Source organism: Trichechus manatus, unplaced genomic scaffold (assembly GCF_000243295.1).
Source record: "Trichechus manatus latirostris isolate Lorelei unplaced genomic scaffold, TriManLat1.0 scaffold00064, whole genome shotgun sequence".
NCBI classification, from domain to species: domain Eukaryota; kingdom Metazoa; phylum Chordata; class Mammalia; order Sirenia; family Trichechidae; genus Trichechus; species Trichechus manatus.
This window is the reverse complement of record NW_004444000.1, coordinates 7024999-7039495: the sequence shown is the minus strand read 5'-3', so window position 1 is coordinate 7039495 and position 14497 is coordinate 7024999. Positions and strand designations below refer to the sequence as shown.

Below are 14497 nucleotides of genomic sequence, written 5' to 3'. Positions count from 1 at the left end.
CATAGCAAGGAGTTTAATTTTTAAGTACGAAAGGAATCTACTGAAGAATTTTAAGCATCCAGTGCTTCAAACAGTGACATACTCTGACTTTTATTAGGAACAGCATCATCACCATTTTGGCTGCTGTGTGGAGAATGGATTGGAGAAGAAGAATGAAATCTGGTCAGTTTGAAGGCTCTTGCAATAGTCAAGACAAAAAACGGTGGTGACGTGGACTAGGGCAGTTGTAGTAGAGATGGAGGAAAAACGGACTGGGGATGTGTGGAGCTGACAACACTTGCTGAAGCATTAAATACAGGAAGGGAGAATGGGGGAGTGCCAAGGGAAAGACGGATCAATTCCCAGAAATTCTGCTTGAGAAATTGGGTGGATAATGATGCTATTTACTGAAATGGGAAAGACTGGATGAGTAGGATTTGGAAGGTGACTTAGAAATCAAGAGTCCTGTTTTGGCCATGTTAAGTGTCAAACGCCCCTTGTCTATGTGGAAATACCAAGGAGGGAGTGCCAGTGCTGGAGATAATGACGTGGATTCCCAAGTACGGGTGTACAGACCAGGGGTCAGCAAAGATGTCCTGTAGCAGGCTAGACAGTAAATATTTTTGGTTTTGCGGGTCATACAGTCTCTGTTGCAACTACTGAACTCTGCCAATGTAGTGCAAAAGCACTCACAGATAATAAATAAATGAGCATGGCTGTGTTCTAATAAAACGATTTACAAACAGGTGGTGGGCTGGGACTGGCCTGTGGCTTGTAGTCTGCTGACCCCTGATAGAGACACTATTTAAAGCAACAGAACTCAGTAGTTTTGGAGATGCCAAAAAAAACTTGTATAGGCAGTCTAATTTATAATGTGATGCTACCTAACGATGCTGAAAGATATACTTTAGTGGGGTCCCAATAAACAAACTTATTTACTTCCCAGATAAAATCTTGAACTTAGAGTTGTAAGCACAACCCTTACAAGGAAACTACATACTATGTTAGTACTAACCGATCGTCATCATCTGCATGGGCATTCGTGCTAGAAGTGCTCTGAAGTGTAGGCAGCCCCTCGGTGACACCTTCATCTACTGAGCCTGTGAATACAAGAACGAGGACATCTGTCAATACTTTGGTGTAAATAAAGGCCAAGATATGAACTGCAAAATGCATCTCCATGCCTCTAACACATTCTATCTAAATGTATACATCCTGAATTATTAATCAAAAGTATTAACACTGTATTTTAGTCTTTTCCTTTGTGATTTAAAAAGAAATCATATGTAAGACAATAGTCTTGTATTACTAGTTAAATTCTTTTAGAAATACTTCTTTGATACGAATTTCAGAAAACAAGCAGAGTAATTCAATTGCAACCTGGACAAAAATTCACATAAAATTAAATAATATAGCAACTTTTTAAGGAAGCGTAGCAATTTTTATTTTTAAAACTTGTTTTATTGCAAAATATAATACACAACGTTTACGCAGTTTAAAAGAGTTATAAAGCAAATACCTGTGCAACCTCCACACAGGTCAGGAAAGAGAACGCTGCCACCATCTTAGAAGTCCCATTTACCCTTTCCTGATCACGAGCCCCTCCCTTCCTCTAAGAGGTAACTATGACCCTATCTTTTATGGTTATCATTTTCTTCAAAAATAGCTTTATCTAAAATACACAGACCCCTAAGCCAGGGTATGGTTTTTGTTGGGACACAGCTGAGCACTGTCTAGGGCTGCAGTGACTACAACTGCACCACTGAGCAGCTGTGGCTGCAACAGAGACCACACGGCCACTGAGCCTGAAGTCTATCTGGCCCTTTAAAGTTTGCTGACCTTGCCAAACACAAGCTTACTGTTGTCTGGTTTTAAACTTTATTTAAACTGAGTTATGCTGTATGTATTCTTGTGTCTTGCTTCACCACTGTGGACTCATCCATGCTGTTACATGTAGCTGCAGTTTGCTCATTTCACTGTTGTATAATAGTCACAATTTATCCATTTTACTCTTGGTGGACATTTGTTTTTAGTTTCAGGCTATTATGAACAATGCTGCTGTATATATTCTCGTACAAGTAACTTAGGAGTGGAACTGCTAGGTCATAGGATACGCAATTCTTCAACTTTACTAGAAAATACTATTTTCAGAAGTGATTGTACTACATTTATAATACCACCAGCAGTTTAATAATTGTGTTGCTTCGCATGCTCAGAAATGCCTGGTATTGTCGGATTTAAAATTTTTTGCCAGTCTGGTGAGTGTGCAATATTTCACCGTGGTATTTAATTTCCCTTATTACTCAAGTTCAGCACCTTTGCATGTATTTATTGAACATCCTCTTTTATGAAATGCTTGTTCAAGTCTTTTGCTATTAGGTTGTCTGCCTTTCCATTTTAAGAGTTCTTTTCATATCCATGTTACAAACTTATCTTTCGTCCCTTTTTATGGTTTCTTTTTGATAACCACAAGTTTCAAAATTTAAGTTACTAATCTTTTCCACTATGGTTACTAATTTTTGGTCTTCTTTGTAAAATATTTCCATATCCTAAATTATCTTATGAAAGATTTATGTTTTGCCTTTTACATTTAGGCCTTTCTTTAATCCATCTGGAACTGATTCTATGACCCAGTAAATCCAACACATTTACTGAAATGCCTTCTCTCCTCTGCTCTGCAGTGTCACCTGTTATATATCAAGTGAACATAAATGCACAGGTCTGTTTCCAGACCATCAGTTCCATCTGTTTGTCTGTCCTCACATGAATACTATGGCTTTATAATAAATCCTGCTATCAAGCAGAGCAAGTCCTCTTACCTCGTTCATTTGCTTCATGAGCATCTTGGCTATTCCTGGTCCTCTGTGTTTCTGTATACATTTTACAGTCACCTTGTTGAATATAAGTGATAATAATCATTCAGCTTCCCTTCTAGCTAGGAAATTATACAATGTGTTTCTATTCTTTTTTATTGGTTACCTTAGAAAATATAATGCACACAGTTATCAAAGTCTAAAGTTAATGAAAACCTTTACTTCCTCCTTGATAAGGATACCTTAGAATGTTTTCACTTCATTTCCCACCCACTCCCATCCTGCAACGTAGAAATTACTGCTGTCTGGTATTTTACTTCTTTTGTTTTGATTAAACTCCACTAGGCATTACTTTTTTACATAAGCAATGCCCATTTACATTTACCTCTTTCTTTGCTCTTCATTCCTTCTTGTGATGTTAGACCTTTCACCTGTGCTCACTTCTGCCTTAATTCCACCCTTAAGAATTTTCTTTAGCAATGACTTGCTGATGATGAATTCCGTTTCTGTCTGGAAATATCTTTTACCTTCTTGAAAGATATTTTCAGTGTATATAGAAATCTATACGGATGGTTTCTCCCCCCCAACGCACTGAGGATAGCATTACGCCGTTATTAACAAGTCAGATATTCTTTTGGAGGTAATCTACCATTTTTCTCTGGCTGCTTTTTTGTTTTTTAAAATTTTCTCTACGTGTCTAGATTTGTGTTTCTTTGCTGGTCTCTAATCTGTGAACTGGTGTCTTTCACCAGTTCTGGAAAATCCTCATTCTCTCTTCTTCTAGGACTTCCATAAAACGTATAATGGATTTCTCACTGTATCTTCCACAACTCTTATTCTCTCCTCCAATGTAATCTCCACCATTGTGTCTTTCTCTCTGCAACATTCTGGTAATTTCTTCTTATTTACCTCCTGATTCACCAGTTCTCTCAAGTCCAATCTGCTGCCAAAATGTTCATAGTCTTTAAAATTTTGATTACTCCCTTTTTTTATTTCTAGAGTTTTTTTTTCTCAAATCTGCTATGTGACTTTTTACATTTTTCTGTTCTCTGCAATTATTGTTCAAACTTCTTTACTTCTTTAAACATAGTAAGCATATTTGTTTTGTATCTGTGTCTGAAAACTATTGCCAATTGGTTTCTGCTACCTGTTGTCTTTTCTCCCTTGCTGGTTCTCACTTGGCTTTGTTTCCTTGTATCCTCTAGTTATTTTTGACAGTGGTTACTGCCCTGAAACATTTATTTGCAGGGGATATGCTGAGGCTAGGATGAATATACACCCTTCCAGAGATTTATGTTTGCCTTTGCTGGGTTCCTGCAGGAACACTACTAGACAGGGACCACCCTAAACCCAGTGTACAGTTTGAGATTCCTTAGCCTCTCCACGCAAGGTCAAAACAGGACAGCAATCTACAGGAGGGCTGGTCTGTGGCTACCACCTCTCACGGATGTGTCTTCCCCCTTTTCTTCGTCTGGGCTGCCTACGGCCACGACAGTTTTCTACAGCCCCCTGAAGTCTAGAGGAAGGGGAACAGGTTGAGCTCTGGTGCACCCTGACCCTGGTGGTACAGCCTTTCAGAGTCCCTACTTAATGTGCGGAGCAACTTCTCTAAGCTGTCACAACTCTGACACGCCCTGGGCCTTGCCTGCATTCCCTTCACTCTTTGAGTTGATGAACCAAAGTCCAAGCTCTATTTTGGTAAATGTTCTAAAGGCAAAGCTGGTTTTAGTTCTCTGATAAGCTACTTACCTCTCTGGGTTTGGGCAGCCTCCCTCAATTTAACCTGACAGCTCCTACTATCTTTTCAGCATTTTACATATTTTTAAGGTGATTTTTTTTTTTTTAATCCAGAATTTTTGCTGGGTTTAATGGGGGGATAGAGCCAAACAACCTAGGTTGTTCTCATCAAGTACTGAAATTTGCCAATTAAGCTGTGTTGCACCAAATGAATAAAGCTGAGCCTGTAAAGTCTAGTCCATTTAACAGCACACAAGCTTTTGGTTACAATATTTTAATGAAAGTTAAAAGTACTAATTTTAACTGTATAACAGTTCGTACAACACATTTAATAAATATCAACTGTTGATAGACACATAGGATGAAATTTCCTCCTGATGAAAATTTATAGACTACTTCAGTTTTCTCCTTTGGAACACTTAAATTAGCTGACATTAGAAAACAAACGAAATTTCCACATAAGTAAAATTTCCACAAATGAATCTAGTATTTTTTCAAGGCATACAACTTATTTAATAATTTGTGCTGAAAAATTTGTGACAGGGTTACATTTTGCCATGACTTTTAAAATAAAGAATACTATATATAATTTATTTTTTTGTTTCTTGGTGACTCACAGCAATCAAGAACATCAATTATTATATCAACCAACACCAAACTCATTGGCATTAAGTTGATTCCGACTCATACAGACCCTATAAGACAGAGTAGAACTGCCCCACAGGGTCTCCAAGGCTGCAAATTTTTACCAAAGCAGGCTGCCACATCTTTCTCTTGTGGAGCGGCTCGTGGGCTCGAACCACTGACCTTTTGGTTAGTGGCAGAGCACTTTAACCACTATGCCATCAGGGCTCTTTTATTATACTATGTTCTAATATACTCAGAAGTTTTTTGAAAGTAGACAGAACTACATGTACTTATAATCATCTCCAACCACACCCCCTTTCTTCCTTGCCCCGCCCCCCATCCCATCCCTACTGGTGTGTTTAGCATTTCTGTCCATGTATTTTCTAATGCTTTCCCCCTGTGCCTACGTATCCAACTGGTTTGTTGTTATTAAACCAGATGTGGGATGGGAACCAGATAAAGCTGTATTTTGTTTAAGAGATAACTGCTCACTTGTCAGTATCTTTCTATTCTCACTTTCTTTTGAAAAGAAAAGGAAATAAACACTAACATTTTAATCTGTCATAGAATAAAAACCAGAAAAATCCTAATATCTGGACTTGGTCACCATGACTGTAGTGTATTCTGAACTTCTGATTCAGAGAGCAGACAATATTCAAACTTATAGGCAAAAGCTTGCGAAAGAGGCCTGGAGGTGTGATTAGTGTGATTAGGCCACGAAGATTCATCTAACTGACACCTGCTCTTCACAGTCAGGCAGCCAGGGTTCCACGCCTAGGAGGTGCGGCAGAAACAAAAACCATTCTGTCTTGGATTGATTCCAGTCAAAGAGAAATGAAGTCCTGATACATGCTACAACATGGATACACCTTGAAAACATTATGCAAAGTGAAATAAGTCAGTCACAAAGGAGCAATACTGTATGATCCCACTTGTATGAAATGTCCATAACAGGCAAAGGTACGGAGACCAAAGTTTACCAGGGGCAGGAGGGGGGAAGGGAGAGTCATTGTTTAGGGAGCACCGAGGTTGTCAGTGATGACAGAAACGTGGACATGCACAGTGGAGATGGTTACAGAACACGAGGACAGTAGTTACTGTCACTGAATGGTACAGGGCATACTGAGACGGCAAGTTTTCTGTTACATGTATTTTTACCACCCCTCGCAAGATGATACAAAAATAACTAAACTGGAGTACAAGATACGTTATAGCAGACCGTCCCTCTTAAACGACCCATATTTTATATACTAAAATGTTATCTAAACCTTGGCTTCTAGATCCCTAAAACTGGCAGAGTGATGAAGGAAAGTAAAACCACCCCACCTCCCCAAGGCTATGGTGACTAAATGCACCAAAAGCTAAAACTAAAAACCACTTCAAGCTAACTGAAGAGTTGAAACAAACTTTTAGAATTTTATCCATACTCCTACAACTCACCAACAAAAAGACAATCCAATTAAAAAATGGGCAAAGAATTCGATATTTCTCAAAAAAAAAAAAAAAAAAAAAAAGATATACGAATGGCCAATAAAGCACATGAAAAGATACTCAACTCAATGTTATTAGTCATTAGTGAAATGCAGATCAAAACCACAATGAGATACTGATGGGAATGCAAAATGGAACATCCGCTGTGGAAAAGTCTGGTGGTTCCTCAAAAGGTTACACATAGTGGATGGACGATCAAATGCCCCAGCAATCCAATCCCAATTCTAGGTATACAGCCAGAAGAAGTGAAAGCAGGAACACCAACAGAAACTTGTACACCAATGTTCACTGCAGCACTATTCACAACAGCCAGAAGGTGGAAACAATCTAAATGTCCATCAACAGAGGAACGAATAAACAAAATATAGTATTTACATACACTACAATATTACTCAGCCATAAAGAGAAATAAAGTTCCTACAACACGGATGAACTTTGAAAACATTATGGGGAGTGAAATAAGTCAGACACAAAAGGATCGATATTGTATGATCCTACTTACATGAAATATCTATTAACAGGCAAATGCATAGAGACAGAAAGTACATTACTGAAGTGGTTTCCAGGGGCTAGCGGGTGAGACGAGGAATGGGGAGTTATTGCTTAAAGGGTACTGAGTTTCTCTTTAGGGTGATGAAAACTTTTGGAAATAGATACTGGTGATCATTGTACAACATGGTAAATGTAATTAATGTTACTGAATTATACAATTAGAAATGGTTAAAATGGCAAATTTTATGTTATATATATTTTATCACGATCAAAAAAAAAAAAAAAAAAAACAGTTCAGAGAAACTAAATAGAAAATAGGTAAGTGGTAACTCTGGTGAAGGGTAAGACAGTACACAATACTGGGGAAGCCAGTACAACTTGTACAAGGAAAGGTCATGGAAGCACCACACACACATCCAAACTCCCTGAGGGACTGAATTGCTGGATGGAAGCCTGTGGGGACCATGGTCTCAGGGAACATCTAGCTCAACTGGCATAACGCAATTTATAAAGACAATGTTCTACATTCTACCTTGCTGAGTAGTGTCTGGGGTCTTAAAAGTCTGTGAGCAGCTATCTAAGATACTCCACTGGTCTCACCCCTTCGGGAGCAAGGGAGAATGAAGTGAACAGGATACAAGGAAAAGATGAGTCCAAAGGACTAATGGACCACAGCTACCAAGGCCTCCACCAGACTGAGTCCAGTACAGCTAGATGGTGTCTGGCTACCACCACTGACTGCTTTGACTGGCATCACAACAGAGGGTCCTGAACAGAGCTGGACAAGGATGAAGAACAAAATTCTAACTCACAGAAAAAGACCAGATTTACTGGCCTGACAGATTGGAGAAACCCTGAGAGTATGGCCCCCAGACATCCCTTTAGCTCAGTGATGAAGTTACTCCTGAGGTTCACCCGTTCAGCCAGGGATTAGACAGCCCCATAAAACAAAACAGGACTAATAAGGCACAGCAGCCCAGGGACAAGGACTAGAAGGCAGGAGGGGACAGGAAAGCTCGTGATAGGGAACCCAAGGTTGAGAAGGGACAGTGTTGACATGTTGTGGGTTGTTAACCATTGTTATAGGGCACTATGTGTACTAACTGTTTAATGAGAAACTATTTGTTCTGTAAACCTTCATCTAAGTACAAAAAAAAGAATTATCTATGTGAGATCAAACTGACAACAGCAACTCAGAAGGTTTGATGGGACACCTAGGGGGCAGTGAGTTGAAGATAATGGTGATGGAATAATTTGGAAAAGGATAATGAGAATAGCAGCACAACTGGAAGAATGTAATCGATGTCACTGAATTGTACATGTAGAAATTTTTGAAATGGTTTATCTTTGGCTATGTATATTTTCACCAAAAAAAAAAAAGGTCCTCTAAGGTTGAGAAGGGAGAGTGTTGATATGTTGTGGGGTTGTTAACCAATGTCATAAAACAATATGCGTACTGACTGTTTAATAAGAAACTATTTGTTCTGTAAACCTTCATGTAAAGTACAATTGAAAAAAATTTAAAAAAAACTTTACTATGTAAAAATAAAAATTAGTCTACCATATAAAAGACCAGGGTTAAATTTCTCATGATTTAAAATTAAAACTTCCTACTTAGGGTTTGGAGCCCTGGTGGCACAGTGGTTAAGCGTTTGCTGCTAACCAAAAGTTCTGCAGTTCGAATCCACCAGCTGCTCCTTGGAAACCCTATGAGGGCAGTTCTACTCTGCCCTATTCGGTCACTATGAGTTGGAATCGACTCAACGGCAAATGGGTTTGGTTTGGACTTAGGGTTTATGAGTTAAGCAAGTTAATGCTCTTTCTGTAACTTGATAAAAAAGTAGACGCATGAAATCATATTTAACAAAATGGAAAATAACCAGTTACTGTAGAGTCAACTGTGACTCACTACAACCCCCATGTGTGTCAGAGTCAAACCTGTGAGAGCCAGAACTCGATGGGACTACCTTGTTTTTCTGGGTCTTGAAAGTTTTCTGCCTTTGACAGGGTGTAGTCTTACCACTTTTCTATCGCTTGCTTTAGTGGAAAATATTTGAGTTTTCCTTCTCAGACAGGTATCTGCTTTACACAGGTTCTGGCTTTCACAGGTTTTGCTGTAGATAACCAGGCCTTTCTTCTAAGAGCCCTCTGAGTGGACTCGAACCACCAACTTTTAAGTTAGCAGCCAAGTACATTAACTGTTTGTGCCACTCAGGGACTAAAATGGAAAATATCAGATAGCTTTTTTAAAGGATTTAATTTTATAAAATTCTTACAATTTTATAAATCATAAAGATTAAACATGTTAACTAAATTGTACCAGATTCTTAACTAATGTAAAGACCTTAGATAAATGATTAAGTTAATTAATAAATAACCTCTGAGTGTCCATTTTCTAAGAAAAAAAGAAACTAAAAACACCACTCATTAAATGTAATTTAAATCTACCCCTACTCAAAAGGACAACAGAATATGTACATACGTGTGTGTAAATTGGTCAGTAGGTAACAAAGATTTGCTCTTTTACCCTATAAAAGGAAGGACAATGGAAAAATTAAGTTTTTATAAAATCTTCTGAATTTTAATTAACTCTGAACTGCTATAAAAAGCTCTTTTGTTTACCAAACTTAAGATGTAAATAAAAAAAACAAAAACCTGACAAATTAAAGAGTTTTTTCCTAGGTTAATTATACATAAGTAAAATATGCTAACATAAATACGCTAATGTAATAAATACAAATATATTCTTCAAGTTAAAAGAAATATATGCATGTTTAAGCACAAAGATACAATAACTTGCTACAAAATTTTTTTCCAGGGACTCTAATTTTGTTTCATGAAAGATCTAGGTAATAGGTATTTCCATCCTAATTTTGAGAGTCCCTGAGCTGTGCAACATTTAAGTGCTCGACTACTTGCTGAAAGGTTGGCAGTTCAAACACACCCAGGGGCGCCTCACACAGGGCTGGTGATGTGCTTCCTAAAGGTCACAGCCTGGAAAACCCTACGGAGCAGTTCTACTCTGCATGCACTGGGTTGCCACGAGCTGGAATTGACTCGACAGTAACTAACAGGAACAAATCCTAATTTTCTGGCTATGGCAACTCAGTGAGGTTAAGTAACTTGCTCAAAGTCATACATCCATTATGTAAGTGGCAGAAACGGGTAGTAGAATCCAGATCTAACTCCAAGGCCTGAACTTTTAACCATTATACTACTACACTGCTTCTCCACATGAACAATGGTATAATTCCAGCATTCTTCCACGATTACTCTCGTTGCCCACCTCAACGAGTTTATATATTCACTACTACTAGAGAAAACGGTCAACTATTTCTTAACACCTTAACTGTCCCCATAACAATCACCTTTTTTTTAAACGGCAGAAGTTTTAGAGTCTAGAAAAAATGAAGTACCTTTGATAATCTAGATAAACTACAGATTATCTAGAACTAATTCATGGTTTTTGGTGTACCTACGCAATCGAATAAGATAAATAATAATGCCATACCATGAAGACCTTCTCACTTAAAATTTTTTTCCCTTAAACTATACCAGAAATGGACGGCTTCATCTTTTTGAGTAACTAAGATCTAACCTAAGTTTAGCAGTCTTTGTTCCCTTCTAAATTTGCTGTATTTATTGCTTCTATTTGCTCTAAGTTGAGGGTGTCTGAATTTACAACTTTTTGCTGGGCAACTGGCAACATAGGCAACTTAAAATCTTATAAATAAATAATGTGATTCATAGGTAATCATATTATTGTTATTTTAGAATTTCATGATAATGAATATATCAAATATTATATTCTTAGTCCCCAGAAGGATAAACTTCTTTAATAAATTAGTAAATACTCTGTATACAGTATGGAAACAATACCACGAACAACTTCCCTTTCTCCCACATTTACTGACTGCCTACTATATCCTAGGAATTTTTTTTCTGTATGGCTTTTTTTAGAGTGTAGATTTGGAGTTAAGACAGGTTTGTGGAGAGTGGCTACTAACTACATATGAAAGCAAGGGGGAAAAACCCCATTTGGATTATTAGAGTATATGGTAGTAAAGCACAGAAGTTGCTCCTATGTCTTCTTTATATAAAATCACACTTCTAAATAGTATACATCGGAGACAAATTCTACTTATGTTCCTTACTTCTCTACTTTATCATATTAACAAAAACTTAAAGGCAAAATCTGAACTGATGAGAAATACTTGAGAGTGGTAAACAACGACTACTTCACATGTCTAATTTACAAGATATTTAGTTAGATTAATATTTAAGTTTCTAAGACAAATGATTAAAACAGTAACGATTCATTAAACAGTCTGTTATTTAGAAAGTATTAAGGCATACTCAGGATTAAAGTCTCTAGTAATTTAACAAAAACTTGGTCATATCAACAAATAGCTATGATCTCCTGACATCAGATATTTTATTGGATGTGTGGTCACTTAAATTCCTCAAAAGTATCTTGATCCATATTCAAGAATATGATCTTTAGTGGGTAATTCATGGTCAAAACACAAGAAATTAACAAAACTAATACGGCCTTCCTGGTTCTCCGAGAAATCCTATTATTATTTGTTGGCTTTTCTTCTCTCCCTTCTGAACGCTGAGTATAGATACTTTTCAAAGATCAGGCTTCTGATTTGGGCATATTTATGTTGTTGTTGTGTGTTGTCGAGTTCATTCTGACTCATAGCGGCCCTGCAGGACAGAGTAGGCCTGTCTCATAGGGTTTCCTAGGCTGTAATCTTTATGGGAGCAGACTGCCAGGTCTTTTCTCCCGTGGAGTTGTTGGTGGCTTTGAACCACTGACCTTTCAGTTAGCAGCTGAGCACTAAACACTTGTGCCACCAGGGCTCCTGGCATGCACAAATAAATAAGTAAAAATAAATAAATATATTTTCTGTTGAGATCTAATGTGTTACTGTTTAAAAAAAAAAAAAAATCCCACATTGGTAATTTTTGTCTTGATCTCCCCAATCCTGCCTTTTCAATGATTTTGTGGCATGGTATTACTTGATTGAAGGGTAATTCATACAGAATTGATCCTGCTGACTTATTCTTAAAACTGAGTTACCATCTCCTTTCACTGATTTTCATATTGCATTTACTGTATTTAATAGACTCTAAATGCTAGCTATTATATTATCATTATTTTTTGTACCAGTAAGAAAGAAAAAGGAGTCCCTGGGTAATACAAATGGTTAGAGTGCTTAGCTGCTAGCTCTAAGGTTGGAGGTACGAATCCACCCAGAAGTGGCTCAGAAGAAAGGCCTAGTGATCTACTTCTGAAAACCCTGTGGAGCATGCTTCTACTAGGAGACAAGGGGTTGCCATGAGTCGGAGTCAACTTGATGGCAACTTTTTTTTTAAGAGAAAGTAATTTTAAGAGATCATCAACTGTAAGACACATCTGAATTTCAAAGATAATATAAAAAATTGTGACTCAGAATCAATGAATATAATAAAACATTAGCACTATTTCCCTAGTCATCTAGAGTACTACTATGGCCCCTTTTATTCCCTCAATCCACATGTTCAGTATCATCAGGTAGTACTGATTCTCCCTTTACAAAGTCTCTTAATATTCATTTTCTTTTTATTTTTGCTCTAAGCATCTTCATTCATATAAAGACAACTGAACCGTAACTGGGTTCCAAACCTTTTGTTTCTGAACAGCTAAGCTCCCTGCATACCAATACCAAATTAATTTTCCTAAAATATTACTTTCTGTATATGTTCTATTTTTTATTCCCTTGAAGGTAGGCTCCTTACTACCACTAGAATAAAATCCAAGCTTCCTTGGCCTTGCTGTGGCAGACACTGTACTTGCTATGAGCTGAATAAAGATATACTGAAGTCCTAACCCCTGGTATCTGTGAACATAACCTTGTTTGGAAATAGGGTCTCTGATGATGTTATCAGTTAACATGAGGTCATACTGAAGTAGAGTGGATCCGAATCCCGTCTGAGTGGTGTCCTTATGAAGTAAGAGAAGAGACCCAGACAGACACGTGAGGTGGAGGCAGACACTGAAGTTATGCTATAGCTACAAACCAAGGAATGCCTGGAGCTACCAGAAGCTGAGAGAGACAAGAAAGGATCTTCCCTTAGAGTCTTCATAGAGAACACGGCTCTGCTGACACGCTGAATTTGTACTAGCTGCTAAAACCGTGAGATAATAAATCTCTCTTGTTCAAAGCCACCTACTTTGTGGTATTTTGTTATGGCAGCCCTAGGAAACTAATACAGTACCCAAATAATATACATGTCTTCCCAGATTCTCTTGCAGCTAAGAAAGACCATGTGACATGGTCTGGCTTAAGTCTTCTAAGAATTTCTGGGAACATCTGCGCTTTCCTGATACAAGTGCTGTCCCTTTCTAGAATGTGAAGCTGAAGATAAACTAACCAGGAAGCAATAAGCATACAGATGAAACTGAAAGCTAAGGATGGTGAATTATCAATATACAAGGGGCCTGGGATACTGGTTACATTGTAGAGCCACTGTACCAGTCCTGGATTTTCTATTTCTGAACATGTATATAATAAAAATAATATCCAAGCACTCTTCTTTGTCTTATCTCTCATTATTCCCGACACTTTGTAGGCATCCTGCTTTATTCAAATTATTCTGTGCTGAATTCACTGCTTATCAAGTATATAATGCTCTTCCACACCTCTGTGCTTTTACGCATGCTGTTTTTTTCTTCTTCACAGACACCTCATTTCCTCACCTGGGCAAACTCCTACTTATTGAGTATGACCAGCTCAAATATATAATATTAACAACTTGCTCTTTCCTTTGTGAACCCTCACACTTTGCTCCTATCTCTAGCCTAGCACTTGTAATATTTAATTGTAATCATTTATTTATGCATCTGCTTCCTCAATTAAACCGCTAACTCTTCAGTTGCAGAGACTATGTCCTTTTCAACTTGTTCCTCAGTATTAGGCACGTGGTTAAGTCTTCAATAAACATTGCAATAAAGAAAAGAGATTAACTGGATTTTTTAAAACTGGTATTTTTGCACTGAAAGTAATTAAAGATTCATACCATCTGCCCTTGTTACATTCATTAGGTATTGTTCAACTATATTCTTTCTTCCTCCATGCATAACTTGTAAAAAATACCATGGTGCTAACAGCACTTTAAAAAATCCAGTTATGTAGATAGTAGATAAGAATCATCTTAGGTGAAGGGAAAGACAGCACACACTACAGGGGAAGTCAGCACAACCGGACTAAACCAAAGCTAAGAAGTTTCCTGAATACAATCAAATACTTTGAGAGATAGAGTAGCAGCGGTAAGGGTCTGGGGACCATGCTTTCAGGGGACATCTAGGGCAA

General features: G+C 37.7%; 1 protein-coding gene across 7 annotated transcripts in view; it reads right to left on the bottom strand.

The window, feature by feature from the left end:
• Positions 1–14497, bottom strand: part of ZBTB44 (zinc finger and BTB domain containing 44) — an 88232-nt gene that overhangs the window by 8280 nt on the left and 65455 nt on the right. For all 7 annotated transcript variants that reach the window (XM_023734056.1, XM_004379320.2, XM_023734054.1 and 4 more), the window contains one exon: positions 995–1079. In XM_023734056.1, coding sequence (XP_023589824.1) covers positions 995–1079 — 85 coding nt within the window. The remainder of the gene's footprint in view (positions 1–994; positions 1080–14497) is intronic.